This window comes from Hyperolius riggenbachi, chromosome 1, assembly GCF_040937935.1.
Source record: "Hyperolius riggenbachi isolate aHypRig1 chromosome 1, aHypRig1.pri, whole genome shotgun sequence".
NCBI classification, from domain to species: Eukaryota; Metazoa; Chordata; class Amphibia; order Anura; family Hyperoliidae; genus Hyperolius; species Hyperolius riggenbachi.
In genome coordinates, this window is record NC_090646.1 from 636,867,993 (window position 1) to 636,888,398 (window position 20,406).

Genomic DNA, 20,406 nt, shown 5'->3' on the forward strand with positions numbered 1-20,406 from the left:
GCATTGTGGGTAACCACAAATGTTCACTTATAGCTGAATTATTGCACATTTCCTTCTGTTTTAAGAAGGCAAATTTCACTTGAGAGATGTAATTTTCTAAATCCCCCATAGTATTGCAGAAGCATGAACTTTTCAAATCACAAGTGCTAAGAAAAGCACTGCTAGTGGGTGCCCAGGCCTAAAACCTGGTACACACTTTCAATTATGATTGGCCAATCACTGACCAAGTTTACCCCCTTCATGTAGTATGAGGGTCTACAGAATGTTATGTTGAATGTTATGAACAGATTGTTTAAGTAAGCTTTCGTACTACGTGGATTTGGTAAAATTGGTCAGTGATTGGCCAATCATAATTGAAAGTGTGTAGTAGGCTTAAAACATAGTCTTCTGATTCCAGATCCTGGCAGGCACACTGACTTCTACTAAGTAAATCCACAAACACGATATGATGGAGACCTCACACCACAGGCTTGCTAAAACTTGTTGTTTTGCAGCACAGAGGTAAAACGACATGTTCTGGGCGGAGGCGGAGCCTGGGCTGTACAGACCTGCAGTATTGGCTGCTTAGAATGATGATTTTTTGTTTTCCAAAATAGTAGTATAATAATGTTTACAATGCCTTATGGCTATGTGTGTACTGCATGTCTTTTAATAAGACTAAGTAACACGTCAACACGTACACAGCTGGAGGTATAACAGTATATACGAATGGAACAAGTTAAGTAATTTAACAAAATATAACTTGCTAAACAAATATACCGGTAGATCTAAATAAACTGTCCAAAAGTAGCCAGGGGATCAACCCTTCTCAAAGAGAAATGCCTTTTAGGCTAAAACATAACCTTTATTAGGCTTAGAACTCAACAGAAATGAATATACAAAACTCTTCTCCTCTTTAAAGAGAACCCGAGGTGGCTTCCTAAGAATGAAATCCGCACACAGAGGCTGGGTCGGTCTGCCTATACTGCCCAGCCTCTGTTGCTATCTCAATCCCCCCTAAGTTCCCCCTGCGCTCTGCTATGCCCCATAAATCACAGTCGCGCCGTTGACACGCAGCGGGCTGTGTTTACCTCTGTAGTGTCACTCTCGACGCTCCCCCCGCCTCCTGCATAGCTCCGGTCCCCGCCCGCATCCCTTCCCTCCAATCAGCTGGGAGGGAAGGGACGCGGGCGGGGACCAGAGCTATGCAGGAGGCGGGGGGAGCAGCGAGAGTGACACTACAGAGGTAAACACAGCCCACTGTGACACGCTGCTTGTCGACAGCGTGGCTGTGATTTATGCAACAGAGCGCAGGGGGAATTTAGGGGGGATTGAGATAGCAACAGAGGCTGGGCAGTATAGGCAGACCCAGCCTCTGTGTGCGGATTTCATTCTTAGGAAGCCACCTTCTTTTTAAAGGACCACTATCGCAAAAATCTCAAAATTTAAAATACATGTAAACACATACAAATAAGAAGTACGTTACTTCCAGGGTAAAATGAACCATGAATTACTTTTCTCCTATGTTGCTGTCACTTACAGTAAGTACTAGAAATCTGACATTACCGACAGATTTTGGACTAGCTCATCTTCTCATGGGGGTGTTTGCAGGTATTTCTTTATTTTTTAAAGCACTTAGTGAATGACAGTTGCTCTGTCCAACTGCCAAAAAAAGTGTACGGCGAGAAGGGAGGCTGGCCAGCATCTTCGTATAAATCTTTTTCAGGGAATGTCTTTATAAAGAATAAAGGTCATGCTGAGAATCCCCCATTAAGAAATGGACTAACCCAAAACCTGTCGGTAATGTCAGATTTCTACTACCTACTGTAAGTGACGGCAACATAGGAGAAAGGTAGTTTATGGCTCATTTTACTCTGGGAGAAACATACTTCTTACTTGTATGTGTTTTAAATTTTAAGATTTTTGCGACAGTTCCTCGTTAAGGACCACTCCAGCGAAAAAACGAAGCAGTTAAAATCTGACAAAACCAACAGGTTTTGGACAAGTCCATCTCCTCATGGGGGATTCTCAGGGTTTTCTTTGATCCTGAATTGCAGTTGCTAGGTCTGACAAAATAGTAAGCCAGTGAGTAGGGAGGCTGGCTGGTATCTTACTATTTTTTTTCAGTTAAACTGCCATTCAGGAAATACTTTTGAAAACAAAGAAAACCCTGAGAATCCCCCCTGAGGAGATGGACTATTCCATAACCTGTCAGTTCTGTCATATTTTAACGGTTTTCTTTTTTCGCTGAAGTAGTCCCTTAACCTCCTTAGCTGTATGCTCAACACTGTGTCGGGCATACCGCTCTCTGTCCTCAGGAGTCCCCCATAATTAAATAATTTGATCACATGGATGTAATACCTTTAGCTAGCACTAGGCTACCTAGTAAAGGTGTCCGTCGCCCCCGGATCACCCCCCCCCCCCGCCCGTTTTTACATTACACAGCCTGGATCCAGCGATCATGCAGCCTCCCTGCTCAAAGAGCTCAAAGGGTTTTGATTTAGCACTAGCCCGTGGTGTAGCTCGAGATCATTGGGGCCCCAGAGCAAAACTTTCATGGGCCCCTGAGAGGCACTCTTAGGCAATGCCACGCTTGGAGCATTCTGCGCAGGTGCACAAATACTGCGCCTGTGCAGAACACTCCAGGACACATGAGTGTGACAGCGAGCGGCCCTGCCCCACGCTCGCGCAGTAGATGCCGACCTGGCAAGGGAACCCCAGGAAACTGGAGCTGCGTCAAGGGACAGATCGGCTGCTAGGGGCTGGAGGAAGCCCCAGGTAAGTAGATCTGTTTTTTTGCCTCCGATGTTTCCTTTAATTGGGCAATTTACATTCTCATGCATTCAACACTGTACATAGTTTATGGGCACTGAGACAAAGTCAGAGGATGAAGAAACACAAGAAAGTTAATGGTGAATACATTAAGTACCACCTGGCCCTCTATGCTGCAGGGCTCCATAGCAACTGCTATGGCCAGGGCTGGATTTACCATAAGGCACTGTAGGCACGTGCCTACAGGCGCCTGATGATGGAAGGGCTGCTCACTCACCTCTCCGATGCAGAGTCCTGAGCAGCGTGTAAATGTGAGGTTACTCATGTGGCTCTTGGCATTCCTGTGACGAGAGCTCTCTTCAGTCAGGGGAAACTTAATACTGAGGATACCTCTGTCTACCTAATGCTAAAGGATACCTGTAGCTACCGATGACGGGCATGTGAACTAATGGAGAAGTGAGAGCTGGGACAGCCAGCACACTTGCGGTGCAGTTTGGTGGGTGTTTGTTGCTTCACGGAAGACGAACTCTAAGGTGCCTATAGGCTCCTGTGAGGTAAATCCGGGCCTGGCTATGGCTGCTATGGCTTAATGCATTGCCACGCCCCACTTTGTTTAAAATATAGCACCTTACTCTGTTCCTCTCTAACCTGGATACTCCGGGCTCTTGCTCAATACTGTTGAGTACCGGCTTTTGCAAGTCCTTGCACAGTTTTGCACATCTAAGCAAGATCTTATAAGCGACTATCAACTGAGAAGTATGTAGTAATTACCCTGATTCTTTGTACTACGCAGGGCTGTGGAGTCGGTACAAAAGTCTTCCGACTCCAACTCCGACTCCTCAGTTTATGAAACCACGACTCCTACTCCGACTCCGGGTATGGCCCCGACTCCGACACTCCGACTCCTTACTCTAATACTTAACAGGGCTGTGGATTTTGTACCAAAAATCATCCGACTCCGACTCCTCAGTTTATGAAATAAACGACTCTGACTCCAGGTGCCCAAAATTGCCCCGACTCCGACTCCACAGCCCTGGGCTACGAGATAATTATATTTGAGTTTTCTATAGACAACCATCTTGTAAAAAAATGGAATTGTGTTAGTCAAAGGGACACCTTAAACCAGTGTTATTACAGTAATGATGACTCTTCAACTTTTGGGCAACCTCTGTACAAACACACTGCTCGGCTATTTGACAAATAATCGTTTCAGCCAACCAATATTACATGTAGGTTTCAGCCCTAATTTAAAGGGGGTTGTCATTCTGGTGTTATTAGAAAAAAAGATCTGATCATAGTTTAGCAAGGAGAAGCTACATTTTCTAAAAGCCCCCTAACAGGTATAATTTAACTCTAATAGGGTGTGACATTTTATTTGTGGTGCAATATACTTACTGCAGAAATCTATCCGGACAAGTAAATAGGATGTCAGTGCGAGCCACAGCTCATTACATCTCCCCGATATCTCTAAGTAACTCACCATGACAGGCCAAATTGCTTTCAATAACATCCAGCTGGACCCAGTTACTGAAGTCATAGGAGTGGCTGTTGTTTACTCTGCAGATGTACGAACCGGCGTCATTCACATCCGCAGGATTAAATGCCAGCTCTGACGCATTTCCATATGGAACCTGAGAGAGATTATTCACCAGAAGAGGAAAATCAGCAGGTTGCATGCAGTATACATTGTCCAAGTATCCATCCGTGCTCCTTCACTAAGTATCCTTAATCACTTCACCTCTAAGGGTTTTTTCCCCTAAAAACCAGAGTTTTTAAGGGAATTTTCTTTGGTGGTACCTTTTGCTAGGAATAATTTCATTTTATATGCATTTTAAAGGGATAAGAAAAAAAAATCATTATTTCTCAGATTTCAGCCATTATAGTTTTAAAATAAAAAAAAACACACACATTTTATTTGCTCATTTGTCACGGTTATTACAACATTTAAATGATGTCCCCCGTGTGGCGACAATATTTTGGTTTTCTCATTGTACCCTATCAATAATTAGAAACACTCATTTGCAAAAATAATAGTTATACACCCTCATGGAATACATATTTAGAAAGCTAAGGTAACAATTGTCACAATATTAGCTCTCTATTGGCCCTGTGTTGATAATAATCACTTCTATAGATGCTTTAAATAGTAGTAATCATTAAAGAGAACCCGAGGTGGGTTTGAATAATATTATCTGCATACAGAGGCTAGATCTGCCTATACAGCCCAGCCTCTGTTGCTATCCCAAACCCCCCTAAGGTCCCCCTGCACTCTGCAATCCCTCATAAATCACAGCCACCCTGCTGACAAACAGCTTGTCAGAGCTGGCTGTGTTTATCTCTATAGTGTCAGTCTGCTGCTCTCCCCGTCTCCTGCAGAACTCCGGTCCCCGCCTGCATCCCTTCCCTCCCTGCTGATTGGAGGGAAGGGATGGGGGCAGGGACTGGAGCTATGCAGGAGGCGGGGGAGCAGCTGAGACTGACACTACAGATGTAAACACAGCCTCACAGCGTGGCTGTGATTTATGAGGGATTGCAGAGTGCAGGAGGACCTTAGGGGGGTTTGGGATAGCAACAGAGGCTGGGCTGTATAGGCAGACCCAGCCTCTGTATGCAGATAATATTCTTTAACCTCCTTGCCGGTTATCCCGAGCTCAGCTCGGGGTAACCTGCGCAGGAGGATATCTCAGGCCCCGCTGGGCCGATTTGCATAATTTTTTTTTTGTTACAAGCAGCTAGCACTTTGCTAGCTGCTTGTAACTTCCGATCGCCGCCGCTCGCCGCCGATCCGCCGCAATCCGCCGCGCCGAGTCGCTCCCCCCCGCCTCAGAGCCCTGCGCTGCCTGGCCAATCAGTGCCAGGCAGCGTTGAGGGGCGGATCGGGATTCCCTATGACGTCCCGACGTCCATGACGTCGGTGACGTCATCCCGCCCCGTCGCCATGGCGACCGGGGAAGCCCTGCAGGAAATCCCGTTCTCAACGGGATTCCCTGCATACTCTGATCGGGTGGGGGGATGCCGCCGCTTAGCGGCTATCATGTAGCGAGCCCTTGGCTCGCTACATGATTTAAAAAAAAAAAAAAAAATGTGCGGCGCTGCCTCCTTGCCGGATTTTTTAGACCGGCAAGGAGGTTAAACACACCTCGGGTTCTCTTTAAAGAGAACCCGAGGTGGGGTTATGGCAATGCTATCCACATACAGAGGCTGGGTCTGCCTATATTGCCCAGCCTCTGTTGCTATCCAGATCCCCCCTAAGTTCCCCCGGCGCTCTGCTATCCCCCATAAATCACAGCCGCGCTGTCGACGCACAGCGTGTCACAGCGGGCTGTGTTTATCTCTATCCGGTTCAGCGCCGCAGTGCCGAAAATCTCATGCATCCGAGCAACGTTCACCTCCCATTCATTCGCCTATAACTTTATTGCTACTTATCACAATGAATTGATCTATAGCTTGTTTTTTCCGCCACCAATTAGGCTTTCTGTGGGTGATACATTTTGCTAAGAGCCACTTTACTGTAAATGCATTTTAACAGGAAGAATAAGAAAAAAACGGAAAAAATTCATTATTTCTCAGTTTTTGGCCATTATAGTTTGAAATTAATATACGCTACCGTAATTAAAACGCATGTATTTTATTTGCCCATCTGTCCCGGTTATTACACCATTAAAACGATGTCCCTATCACAATTTATGGTGCCGATATTTCATTTAGAAATAAAGGTGCATTTTTTCAATTTGCGTCCATCACTATTTATAAGCTTATAACTTTAAATAATATAATAACATATTCTCTTGACATGCATATTTAAAAAGTTCAGACCCTTGGGTAACTATTTATGTTGTTTTTGTTTTGTTTTTTTAATTGTTTTTTTTTTTTTTTTTTTTATAAAAAAAGTGTATGTGGGTAATTTTTGGTGTGGGAGGGAAACTGCTAATTTTAAATGTAAAATAATGTTTTTTTTTAATCAAAAATGTATGTGGGTGCAGTTTACTATTTGGCCACAAGATGGCCACAGTGAAAAAAGTCCTAGATGCGAACCAGCTCGCATCTAGGAACTAAAATGCTGAGGAGTTGTTTCCTGGGGGCAGAAATACCGCGCTCTCTGGAGAGAAAGCGTCGGTATTTCTGCGGGGAAGTTAGATCGGTGAATGGGAATTATATTCCCATTCACTGATCGGGGGGCTAGCGGCGGGCAGCGGGAGCGCGCGCGGGGGCGCGCCCGATCGCGCGCACGAGCCGGCGGCAGCACCAGTGCCTATCTGGACGAGGAAACTCGTCCAGATAGGCCGAACTGGCTATACTGTCAGTCTGCTGCACCCCCAGCCTCCTGCATAACTCCGTACCCGCCCATGTCCCTTCCCTCCCGCTGATTGGAGGGAAGGGACGCGGGCGGGGACCGGAGCTATGCAGGAGGCGGGGGAGCACGCAGACTGACAGTACAGATGTAAACACAGCCCGCACAGCGCGGCTGTGATTTATGGGGGATAGCAGAGCGCAGGGGGAACTTAGGGGGATCTGGATAGCAACAGAGGCTGGGCAATATAGGCAGACCCAGCCTCTGTATGTGGATAGCATTGTCAGAACCCCACCTCGGGTTCTCTTTAACAAAATGATTTATCATCCCCTTCTTGCACCTCTGACACTGTAGTTGCCATTGGCAGGTTTTGGAGCTGTATCAGTTATGTATAGAATGCTTGTAGGGCCCCATAGAAAACTTGCACCGGGGCCCATAGCTCCTAAGCTACACCACTGCTGCAGCCCCTCACTTTCATGAACAGCTCCCTTGTAGTGATAAGCGTAATGACCTAATTACGCTTATGCAAAGTTTCACGTAATTCGCGAAATTATGATTATGGCCGTAGTCGAAATTTCTCAAACTTCACAAAATTACACCAAATTTTGTGTGTATGGGGATTTTCAGAATTACGATCGTTTTTCGTGATTATGATCATTTACATAACACAAATTGGAATTTCGTGTTTAACACGGAAATTCGTCTGTTCTCGAAATTGTGTTCCAGTTCAGAGCCTCCTGATACATTTAAAGCGACAGCACTTGCAGGTACCTTTGCATTATCAGATATTGTAAGGCCCAAAACCAAGTGTCTCAGCATGCATGACCACTTAGTGCATCTTGACAAAGAGCACCTGTCTTAGAAGTGGCTGCAGGTAGCGCTTCCTGATACATTTAAAGCAACAGCACGTGCAGGGACTTTTGCATTATCAGATATTGCAAGGCCCAAAACCAAGTGTCTCATCATGCATGACTGCTAAGTGCACCTTGACAAAGAGCACCTGTCTTAGAAGTGGCTGCAGGTAGAGCCTACGCATTTAAAGTGACAGCACGTGCAGGGACCTTTGCATTATCTGATATTGCAAGGCCCAAAACCAAGTGTCTCTGCATGACCGCTAAGTGCACCATGGCAAAGAGCACCTGTCTTAGAAGTGGCTGCAGATAGAGCCTCCTTATACATTTAAAGCGACAGCATGTGCAGGGGCCTTTGCATCATCAGTAATTGCAATCAATGCACCGGCGTACCTACCGGGGATGCGACCCCATCAGCCGCAGGGGGGCCCGGGGCCGCTCTAGGGCCCGCTCACTGTGCGTGGGGGGAGCACCGCACCGCCCGCCCGATTCTGGACCCCACACAAGGTGCTCAACTGGCCGCAGCGTCTAATAGACGCTGCGCCAGTTCATTCCACGCAGCCCCGCTCCAGCAGCCTGCATATTCCTCCGGCAGGCAGAGCAGGGCTATGGCAAGATGGCTGCCGAAGAAGCCCTGCACTGGAGACTATTTGTGTCTCCAGTACAGGGCTTCGGCAGCCATCTTGCCGTAGCCCTGCACTCTGCCTGTCAGCGCGGGAGATGTGCTGCAGTGCACAGCAGGATCATCGGGGAGCTGCGCACCAGAGGCCAGGAGAGACTCCTGGCAGGTAAGTGAATTGTTTTTCTTTTTACAGGGGCATTTTTTTTTTTGGTAACTGCTGCCCACATTACGATATTCTGGTGTCTGCTGCCCACATTACGATTTTCTAGTGCCTGCTGCCCACATTACTTTTTTCTAGTGCCTGCTGCCCACATTACGATTTTCTGGTGACTGCTGCCCACATTAGGATTTTCTGGTGACTGCTGCCCACATTGCGATTTTCTGGTGTGTCTGCTGCCCACATTGCGATTTTCTGGTGACTGCTGCCCACATTGCAATTTTCTGGTGACTGCTGCCCACATTAGGATTTTCTGGTGACTGCTGACCACATTGCGATTTTCTGGTGACTGCTGCCCACATTGCGATTTTCTGGTGACTGCTGCCCACATTGCGATTTTCTGGTGAACTCTGCCCACATTACGATTTTCTGGCCCACATTACGATATTCTGGTGAACACTTCCCACATTACGATTGTCTGGTGAATGCTGTCCACGTTACAATTTTCTGGTGACTGCTGCTCACGTTACGATTTTCTGGTGACTGCTGCCCACATTACGATTTTCTGGTGAACTCTGCCCACATTACGATTTTCTGGTGAACACTGCCCACGTTAAGATTGTCTGGTGAATGATGTCCACGTTACGGTTTTCTGGTGAACGCTGCCCACATTACGATTTTCTGGTGAACTCTGCCCACATTACGATTTTCTGGCCCACATTTCGATATTCTGGTGAACGCTGCTCACCTTACGATTGTCTGGGGACTGCTGCCCACGTTACAATTTTCTGGTGACTGCTGCCCACATTACAATTTTTTGGTGACTGCTGCCCACGTTACAATTTTCTGGTGACTGCTGCCCACGTTACAAATTTTTGGTGACTGCTGCCCACGTTACAATTTTCTGGTGACTGCTGCCCACGTTACAATTTTCTGGTGACTGCTGCCCACATTACAATTTTTTGGTGACTGCTGCCCACGTTACAATTTTCTGGTGACTGCTGCCCACGTTACAAATTTTTGGTGACTGCTGCCCACGTTACAATTTTCTGGTGACTGCTGCCCACGTTACAATTTTCTGGTGACTGCTGCCCACGTTACAATTTTCTGGTGACTGCTGCCCACGTTACGATTTTCTGGTGAACTCTGCCCACATTATGATTTTCTGGCCCACATTACGATTGTCTGGTGAAATGCTGCCCACTTTACAATTAAGTTACAGTGAAACGCTGCCCCATTACGATTGTTTGGCACCTATGGGGGGCGGGCCCATCCAAATATTCGCAGGGGGGCCCAGTAATTTCTTGTTACGCCCCTGAATCAATGAGTGTTTTTCCTGAGTTTAGTCATTACCTAAATGTGCATAATTACTAACCAAACTACGTCCATTTTCTTACTAAAATAACTTTGCTTCTATAGAGATCATGAAATTAAGAAATTTCGTGTTTAAAAACGAATTTGAACCGGAACGCGAAATTTCACTTACGTAATTCTGCATTACAGTTTGTAAGGCAATTATGAAATTACGATTTCGTGTCGTAGTGGCAAAATTCGTGTCCGTAATTAAGGAAACATGAAATTACGAAAATGTCAGCTCAACACTACTCCATTGATGTCCCTTTTTCATATGTTGCTCCCCATTTACAGGCTTCTCTTTCATATATAGCAACCTCTATTTAATGTCCAGGTGCCGCCTTAGGCTGTAGCCGCCCAAGACCCGGGCCTTTGCGGCTTTTCCAGAAATCTGTCCCTGTCTGTTTCTACCATGCATATTCATGTCTCCTATGCCATGTATTACCTCTTTGTCCATTTTGAACCACTGGTAATTGACAATGGGATGGCCAGAAGCAACACAGGAAAGCTTGACCATCCGTCCTGACTGGACGGCTACCGACTCTGGCTGCACCACCACTTTTATACCTGTAAGAAAGACAACAAGAGCTATTACAGCAAAAAGACTTAACGTTTGATGGATAAAGAATATATATATCATAACGTTGATGTATAAAGATCTTATGTATAAAGAATAACTACCGTACATGTATTTACTAGTTTCCAGGTACTGCTTCAACCACAATCTCCACTCTGCACACAACCTTCTTCTGTCCACCTCTACAACCATCTCCTTTCATTCACATATACAAGATTTCTCAAGAGCCTCTACCCTCCTCTGGAATCCCCTTCCAAAACACTTCCATCATTCTCCAACCCTTGAAATCTTTAAAGGACACCCGAGGTGACATGTGACATGATGAGATAGACATGTGTATGTACAGTGCCTAGCACACAAATAACCAGGCTGTGTTCCTTTTTTTCTTTCAGGACTGGGTCAGAGTACAGTGCGACCCTCAAAGAAATTATAACTATAAGACACTTTACTAGCAGAAAATGGTTTCTGAGACCAGGAAAGCGATAAAAAGGGTCAATAGTTCATAGATTTTAGCTCTGGCATACTTCAATGAAGGTGTCATTGAGCAAAAACAATAAAACAGTAAAAACTCAAAAAGTAGATTTAAATTTAAAATAAAACTGTGGAATACCTTAAAAATCATTTTAGGAGAAGGAGGATAGATACAATTGTTTATTTCATTAGTTTATTTTCACCTCGGGTGTCCTTTAAGTGTTCCTTCAAAACTCACTTTTTTCCGACATGCATACGCTCAAACTATTTCCCTTCCACCTCTGGGCAAGTTGTGCTTCCTACTACATAACCTAAAATTCTTCTAGATATACATATTGTACATTACCCCACTGCTTGTTTCCTCCCTATTCCTTAAGATTGTAAGCTCACAAGGGCAGGGCTTTCTCACCCCTTGTTTCTTGGAATATGCTATACATTTTGTTTATTATGTTACATGTGTCACTGTAATTACTATGTCTACCAACTCTCTATTATCTCCCAATGTCTATTTTTTTGCTGTACACCATTGTCTGTATTATTGTGTACCCGTATTTGTTTCTTACTTTGTACAGCGCCACAGAATATGTTGGAGCTTTAGAAATCAATAATAATATAAACATGGGTTGAACTTAAGTTATCCTTTTGTCTCCTGGGGTTCCCATAATAGTAAGTGCGCAACTTACCCCCTCTCTGTCCCTTTCGAAATGTTGCGATGCAACCTAGCATCACATGGCAGGAGGGGACCTGTCACCACAATCAGTGTAATTTACCCAGCTGCAAAAGTGATGGCAGAAAAGGGTTAAGTCAGGAAGGCTGGACTTCTGCAGTTACAGTGATTGGCAAACATGCCATTAATGGGACAAAACCAATCTCAACTTAAAGGGGAACTGTAGTGAAAGGTATATGGCGGCTGGCATATTTATTTCCTTTTAAGCAATGCCAGTTGCCAGGCAGCCCTGCTGATCTATTAAGCCACAGCAGTGTATAAATTACACCAGAAACGAGCAGAAAATCTTGTCAGATCTGACAATAATGGTAAAAACACCTGATCTGCATGCTTGTTCAGGGGCTATGGCTAAAAGTATTAGTGGCAGAGGATCAGCAGGATAGCCAGGTAACTGGTATTGCTTAAAAGGACATCAATATGGCAGCCTCCATATGCCCCTGACTAGAGTTGTCCTTTAAACCCCCCCCCCCCCCCCCCCTCAACACACACACACACACACACACACACACTTCTGTAGATGAGAGATGGCATCATTGATTATCGTGACAGGCCACTCCCTGCCATGTGACACTAGAGGTGTGGCTAGAGGTGTGGCAGGGGCATGTCTTAGTGTCCCTCTTGCTCATCTAAAAAAATGGTGAGATATGTACCAGTAAGTAGTTGAGTTCAAAATATATTGCAACGGTCAAGGCCTCATTATAATGATGTTTCAGTTTGACTAATGAAGCTCACAGAACTTGCAGAGTTGCTCCTGTCTTCTAGTTTTTACTCATAAGGCAATATACAATGAATAACACTTACCTGGTGGCTTCAGGATCTGAACAGCATTAGACTGGCCAATACTTTGTAACAGATCAGTCAGCTCCTTCGTGGTGCATCCTTGCTCTCCCATGAGCCTCAGCAGGTTGCGGGCAGGACTTCCCTCCGGCTCCATAACTTTCAGTGAACACTGGTGAAGCTCTGTGGAGCTGTAAATAAAGTTGTTCATTCAAAATGGGATCAACTTATTCAAATCAGCCATGTAACAGGGATGATCATAATCAGATAATTGCCATCAGGGGCGTCGCTAGCCCTATTTTGGGGGGGCCCATGCCCCCAATCTGTCCTGGTGTGCCACGGATCTCCCGGCCACCGCTGCCCCCCTCTGCCCTGCTCCTCTCAGCTGTCCCCGCTGCCATTCAGACCTCGATCAGCGCCGGGCGACCAGATAGAGCGGGCGCTAGGACCTAGCGGACACCACTGATATGCCGAAGTGACATCACTTCCGCATATTTGTGCCCGGCGCCCGCACTATCTGGTCGGGTCGCCCGCTGATCCTGAGGTCTGACGCAGCAAGGTAGGTGGGGTGGGGAGCACGCCTGTCACTCACTACCTAACAGCGGTCCCTGTCACTCACTCACTACCTAACGGGGGTCCCTGCTGTCACTCACTACCTAACGGGGGTCCCTGCTGTCACTCACTACCTAACGGGGGTCCCTGCTGTCACTCACTAACGGGGGTCCCTGCTGTCACTCACTAACGGGGGTCCCTGCTGTCACTCACTCACTACCTAACGGGGGTCCCTGCTGTCACTCACTATCTAACGGGGGTCCCTGCTGTCACTCACTACCTAACGGGGGTCCCTGCTGTCACTCACTATTTAATTGGGGGTCCCTGCTGTCACTCACTACCTAACAGGGGTCCCTGCTGTCTTTCACTACCTAACAGGGGTCCCTGCTGTCACTCACTACCTAACAGGGGTCCCTGCTGTCACTCACTATCTAACGGGGGTCCCTGCTGCCACTCTCTACCTAACGGGGGTCCCTGCTGTCACTCACTATTTAATTGGGGGTCCCTACTGTCACTCACTACCTAACAGGGGTCCCTGCTGTCTTTCACTACCTAACAGGGGTCCCTGCTGTCACTCACTACCTAACAGGGGTCCCTGCTGTCACTAACTATTTACCTGGGGGTCCCTGCTGTCACTCACTATTTAACTGGGGGTCCCTGCTGTCACTATCTAAACGGGGGTCTCTGCTGTCACTAACTATTTACCTGGGGGTCCCTGCTGTCACTCACTATTTAACTGGGGGTCCCTGCTGTCACTCACTATCTAACTGGGGGTCCCTGCTGTCACTCACTATCTAACTGGGGTCCCTGCTGTCACTTACTACCCAAATGGGGGTCCCTGCTGTCACTCACTACCTAACTGGGGGGTGCCTGTCACTACCTAACTGGGGGGTGCCTGTCACTACCTAAACTGGGGGCTCCTGTCACTGCCTACACTGGGGGGCTCCTGTCACTACCTAAACTGGGGGACTCCTGGCGCTACCCTAACTAGGAGGCACCTGTCGCTACCTAAACTATCCCGGCCAGCCAGCCCAGCATCACCACCAACCAACCAGCCCAGAATCACTATCAAAAAGGCCACAGCATCACCACCAGTCAGGCCAGCATTTACTTCAACCAGCCAAGCACAGCCCAGCATCACTGCCAGCCAACCCAGCCACAACATCGGCCACAGCATCACCGCCAGCCAGGCCACAGCATCACTGCCACTAGCTCACACATCATCCCCAATCCAGCCAAAAACAGTATTGCCAGCCAGGTACAGCAGCCAGTAGAGGAGAATTCAGAAGCCAGGTGAGAGGTGTCTACCATATTAAGGGGGCATTCTGCCTATTTATGTGAAATGCTGTCTATTTATGTGCCTTATGACTGCTGAATTTGTCTTGTTGAGGGCCTCAAGATTGCTGAATTTATCTTGTTGGGGGCCTCACGCTTGCTGACTTTGTCATGTTGGGGGCCTCATGATTTGTGGGGGGCCTCATGATTGCTGAATTTGTCTTGTTGGGGGCCTCACGCTTGCTGACTTTGTCATGTTGGGGGCCTCATGATTGCTGAATTTGTCTTGTTGGGGGCCTCATGATTGCTGAATTTGTCTTGTTGGGGGCCTCATGTTTTCTGAATTTGTCTTGATAGGGGCCTCATGATTGCTGAATTTGTCTTGTTGGGGGTCACATGATTGCTAACTGCGAAACTATGGGAAAAGCTGAATCCTCATCATATGAGACAATAGCATTAAACCTACTTTTTTAGCTTTTTAAAACAGAAGATAAAACTGGGAGGTTCTAAAAAAAATGAATATATTTTTTCAGGAGTAGGATGGATGAAATTGTTTATCTGTTCAGTTTTTCAACTTGGATTTTCCATATTGTTCATGTATGTGTTAAAACGTTTGCATAGTATTTAGTTTAAATTGCTGTTGCCACTTTGCGATAGATAAGTGACTTATGGGTTGCAGTTTGGGCCTCCAAAAAGTTCGCCATCACTATCCTAATCTAATGTAGGATTGGCCCCACCCATGGCCACGCCCACTCACTGCATGACCACGCGCATTTATTGCAGCAAAGCGCTGCGCGCGCTGCACATATCCCCCACCTAGTGCCCCCAGGTGCCACCGATCTCCAAGGACCCTAGGAACGCCCCTGATTGCCATTACGTGAAATTTTGCGAAAATTTTTGCAATTACGTCTATATGTAATTGCAAATTGGTAATTCAATTGATTTTGTATAAGCATTTGTAATTACACATGAATTTACATGTAATTTACGCATAATTTCGTGCTAACTTTGGCGATAAATAGCAAATCCCCCATACATGCTTTGGCTACCAAAATTGCCACATATGTTATGGAGAATAGTCGGTACAAGTCAAAAAAAGAATTGTAGTTTTTGAGAAAATCGATTTTAAAAATGCAAAGAATAATGTTTTTTAAGCTCAGAAATATAACCGTTTAAAAACCATTTTTCTTTGTGTATTCAAAACCGATTTTCTCAAAAACTACAAGGACTTTTTGAAAAATTGTATTTTTGACTTGCAACCCCTATTCTCTTTCACATGTGTAGCGATTTTGGTAGCAATAGCCTGTATGGGGTCTTTGCTATTCGCCGTCAAAGTTGGCAAGAAATGATGCGTAAATTCATACGTCATTACAAATGCTTACAATTACATATGAAATGAATTACGCTTTTCCCTGAAATTTGGCATTACAATTACGATGCATAAATGACTAGCAATAAAAACAAGGATGTAAAACGCGTTCTAAACAGCCAATCAGTTATAAGAGCGCTAGTGAGAATAGGTGTGCTTCTGTAGCTTCAATCTTTTTCAACAACAACATTCTCCCGTCATACTCAAAGTCTTGAGAGCTGAAGCCACTAGGGGGCGCTCAATAGGCAGTAGCAGTGTTAAGGAATATTGCCCAAGGACTTCTTACTGAATAGGATAAGATGAGATTTGACGATGGTCTCCAGTGTCAGAGGTAGAGCCCCTACCCAGTACACTATTCAGAGAAATACAAGCAGTATGCAGACAAGGAACAAGATAGGGTCTGTAGGTTTGTTCTTATGTTGAATCAATATGTAAGTTGGAACACGGTGCCCCCCCCCTGTGTCTTCAGTGTCCTCCTTTGTCCCCCTGTGTCTCCAGTGTCCCCCCTCCAGTGCCCCCCTCTGCCCCCCCATGTCTCCAGTGTCTCCCTTCTGCTTTCCCCCCCCTGTGTCTCCAGTGTCCCCCCTCCAGTGTCCCTCTCTGCCCCCCTGTGTCTCCAGTGTCCCCTCTCTGCCCCCCCCCCCCCGTGTCTCCAGTGTCCCCCTCTGCCCCCCCCCCCCCTGTGTCTCCAGTGTCCCCCCTCCAGTGTCCCTCTCTGCCCCCCTGTGTCTCCAGTGTCCCCTCTCTGCCCCCCTGTGTCTCCAGTGTCCTCCTTTGCTCCCCTGTGTCTCCAGTGTCCCCCTCTGCCCCCCTGTGTCTTCAGTGTCCCCCTCTGCCCCCCTGTGTCTCCATTGTCCCCCTCTGCCCCCCTGTGTCTCCAGTGTCCCCCCTCCAGTGCCCCCCTGTGTCTCCAGTGTCCCCCTCTGTCCCACTGTGCCTCCAGTGCCCCCCCTCCAGTGTCCCCCTCTGCCCCCCTGTGTCTCCCTCTGCCCTCCTGTGTCTCCAGTGCCCCCCCTCCAGTGTCCCCCTCTGCCCCCCTGTGTCTCCAGTGTCTCCCTCTGCCCCCGTGTCTCCAGTGTCCTCCTCTGCCCCCCTGTGTCTCCCTCTGCCCCCCTGTGTCTCCAGTGTCTCCCTCTGCCCCCTATCTCTCCAGTGTCCCCCTCTGCCCCCCTGTGTCTCCAGTGTCCCCCTCTGCCCCCTGTGTCTCTAGTGTCCCCCTTTGCTCCCCTGCATCTCCATTGTTACTCTTTGCCCCACTGTGTCTCCAGTCTATCCCACTGTGCCTCCACTGTTCCTCCAATGTCCCCCTCTGTCCCTTGTGTCTGCATTGTGCCCCCCTGTACACCACCACTGTCCCCCTCTGTGACACTTCCATCCACAACTGCCCTCCCCTCCTCTGTGCTGCCACTGTCAACCATTATGCCACCAGGGTCCCCTTTTAAGTTTTTTCACCACCATAAATCTCCAACAAGCTCTGCACACCCCACTTCACCTATGGTGCGGAAGTGACATCATTGTGATGGACATCACGCCATTCTTATCAGCGGGTTGTACTTAACTCGGGACATAGTCTCCCCTCTATAATCCCCAATGTCAAAAAAAACTCTCCCCCCTCCAACCCAAAATAACCCCTCCAGTGCCAAAGATTATTCTACCCTCTAAAGCACCAGTGATCAACTCCAGTCCTTGAGGACCATAGCCATGCCAGTGTTTAGGATGGACCGAGAAATGTGATCTACCTGATGAACCTCACCCTTCCTGATTCAGTCCCATCAATTAATCTGAGCTGTGCCAAAAATGTGTGAGGACCCCAGCTGCTTTACACCTAGCTTAAAGAGGAACTCCAGTGACAATAATGTGATAAAAAAGTGCTTCATTTTTACAATAATTATGTATAAATGATTTAGTTAGAGTTTGCCCATTGTAAAAGCTTTCCACTCCCTGATTTACATTCTGCCATTTATCACATGGTGACATTTTTACTGCTGGCAGGTGATGTCAGTGGAAAGAGATGCTGCTTGCTTTTTTGTCAGTTAGACCTAGCTGTAAACAGCTGTTATTTCCCACAATGCAACAAGGCTCCCACAGTGTGATGTCAGAACCATGGTCCTGACATCACACTGTGGGAGGGGTTTCACCACAATAACAGCCATACAGAGCCCCCTGATGATCCATTTGTGGAAATAGATTTATCATGGGAAAGGGGGTATCGGCTACTGATTGGGATGAAGTTCAATTCTTGGTCACGGTTTCTCTTTAACTCCTGCTCCCTGTGAGAAAACTCTTGTTGCTCTGCTCCAAGGGCTCCAGTCCGCTTGCAACCCCATCCTTTATTGCTACTCCACTGGTTCTAGCTTAACCCTCCACGCTGTGATAAATAATAATCCTCTTCCAGAACCTAGTATATACCCTCTGTGATAAAGACACCCATTTCCATCTCCCGAAAACTTGATTGACCAATGACACGAACATCGGCAATCGACAGTAAATGCATTGAGATGAACGTTGCCAAAGTAAAACGGGGTGGATCCCGGCAGTAAGTGCCGCACACGGTCATTGGCAGTCGCCTGTCGGAACCAGCTCTGAAATACATGTGAACAAGCCCCACATAAAAGGTACTATTCACAGCTTTTGCCATTTTTCCCAAAAATTACTTTTCTGGACCCAGACCAAAGCTGACACCGGACCATATCTAATGTGCTCCTATTATCTCACCCTCTATTCCCGCAGCCTTTCCCTGTGGCCTCCACTTCTCAACCCCCTGCTGGGGTTTTACTTGTATGATTCTTACTTGGAAATGACTGAGAACATGAGCTAAAGAATGGCCAGGTATGCGAGCGATGTCAATCTACAGGCCTTACTGCAGGGTAGAAAAAAACAGGTCTGAGTGGTGTACCGCTGCTTGTAGAGATTGTATCTCAATTCCACTATTTGTGAACGGACTATTGTAGAGAAGGAAGTACTGTAGAATTAAATATACGGAGAATTCAAGATCCTCCTGGCGTTGGATTGCTTAACGGAGCAGTGCTCGGATTAGGCAGGAGTCATCCTTCAATCTCAACATCTTTTTCCTTTTCCTTCTTCTCTGTGTATTTCTCCCCTTCTTTCCTTCACTTTCCTGCACCTTTCTGGTGCTGTCCCCTATTACTTTTTTCTGAGAATGTCCATAACATACCAGATTAGACTTCCTTGGTCCTGCTAGGTTCCTGCTCTCAGCGGATAAAGTGGTTGCCCAGGTGTATGATCCCATATGGGCACTGGGCTGCACATGGAGGACCTCTCAATGGAATACCATGGAACCTCATCTTTGGGTTATTGCGGTACCTTCTGGTTTATTTCACTCCCATTAAAGTCATTTAATTGCTAGATATTGTGATAATACACTCTCAGGCAGCGCTGGTTGGCTGCGAGAGTGTTATATTTGCTTTGACTGTTCTCTGTTCTTAACACTGTTGTTTGTATGGATTTTTCCTTCTCTCTTTACTCTTTCTCTCAGTCTAAAAATTAGGCTGAGAAGCTGGGAGACATAAAAATCAGCACATTTCACAAAGGGCCAGATTTCTAGAAAGGACACACAGGTGCGTCTGCTGTCCACTGAGGCGGGGCTGCCCATAGGAGAGGTGGGCTGCACATGGAAGAGGTGTGGCTGAAAATGGAAGTGGCAGGGCTGCCCATGGGAGAGGTCTACACATGAAAGAGAAGGCTGTAAATGGAAGAGGTGTGGCTGCACATGGAAGAGGTGGGGCTGCACATGGAAGAGGTGGGGCTGCATATGGAAGAGGCGCACAGGGAAGAGGTGTGGCTGCACATGGAAGAGGTGTGGCTGCACATGGAAGAGGCGGGGCTGCACGTGGAAGAGGTGGGGCTGCACATGGAAGAGGTGGGGCTGCACATGGAAGAGGTGTGGCTGCACATGGAAGAGGTGGGGCTGCACGTGAAAGAGGTGGGGCTGCACGTGAAAGAGGTGGGGCTGCACATGGAAGAGGTGTGGCTGCACATGGAAGAGGTGTGGCTGCACATGGAAGAGATGGCTGTAAATGGGAGAGGTGTGGCTGCATATGGAAGAGGAGGGGCTGCACGTGGAAGAGACGTGGCTGCATGTGGAAGAGGGGGGGCTGCACATGGAAGAGGCGTGGCTGCACATGGAAGAGGCGTGGCTGCACATGGAAGAGGCGTGGCTGCACATGGAAGAGGCGTGGCTGCACATGGAAGAGGCGTGGCTGCATGTGGAAGAGGCGGGGCTGCACGTGGAAGAGGTGTGGCTACACGTGGAAGAGGTGTGGCTGCATGTGGAAGAGGTGGGGCTGCACATGGAAGAGGTGTGGCTGCACATGGAAGAGGTGGGGCTGCACGTGGAAGAGGTGGGGCTGCACGTGGAAGAGGTGTGGCTGCACGTGGAAGAGGTGTGGCTGCACATGGAAGAGGTGGAGCTGCACGTGGAAAAGGTGGCGCTGCACGTGGAAGAGGTGGGGTTGCCCGTGGAAGAGGTGGTTCTGCACGTGGAAGAGACGGGGCTGCACATGGAAGAGGCGGGGCTGCACATGGAAGAGGCAGGGCTGCACATGGAAGAGGCGGGGCTGTACATGGAAGAGGTGTGGCTGTACATGGAAGAGGTGTGGCTGTACATGGAAGA

At 47.4% G+C, this 20,406-nt stretch overlaps 1 protein-coding gene across 3 annotated transcripts in view; it reads right to left on the bottom strand.

Moving 5' to 3' along the window:
• MALT1 (MALT1 paracaspase) overlaps positions 1-20,406 on the bottom strand; it is a 368,173-nt gene that overhangs the window by 75,352 nt on the left and 272,415 nt on the right. For all 3 annotated transcript variants that reach the window (XM_068251272.1, XM_068251271.1, XM_068251270.1), the window contains exons 2-4: positions 12,602-12,768; positions 10,471-10,592; positions 4,232-4,382 (exon numbers count right to left, since the gene is read on the bottom strand). In XM_068251272.1, coding sequence (XP_068107373.1) covers positions 4,232-4,382; positions 10,471-10,592; positions 12,602-12,734 — 406 coding nt within the window. In that variant the 5' untranslated portion in view covers positions 12,735-12,768. The remainder of the gene's footprint in view (positions 1-4,231; positions 4,383-10,470; positions 10,593-12,601; positions 12,769-20,406) is intronic.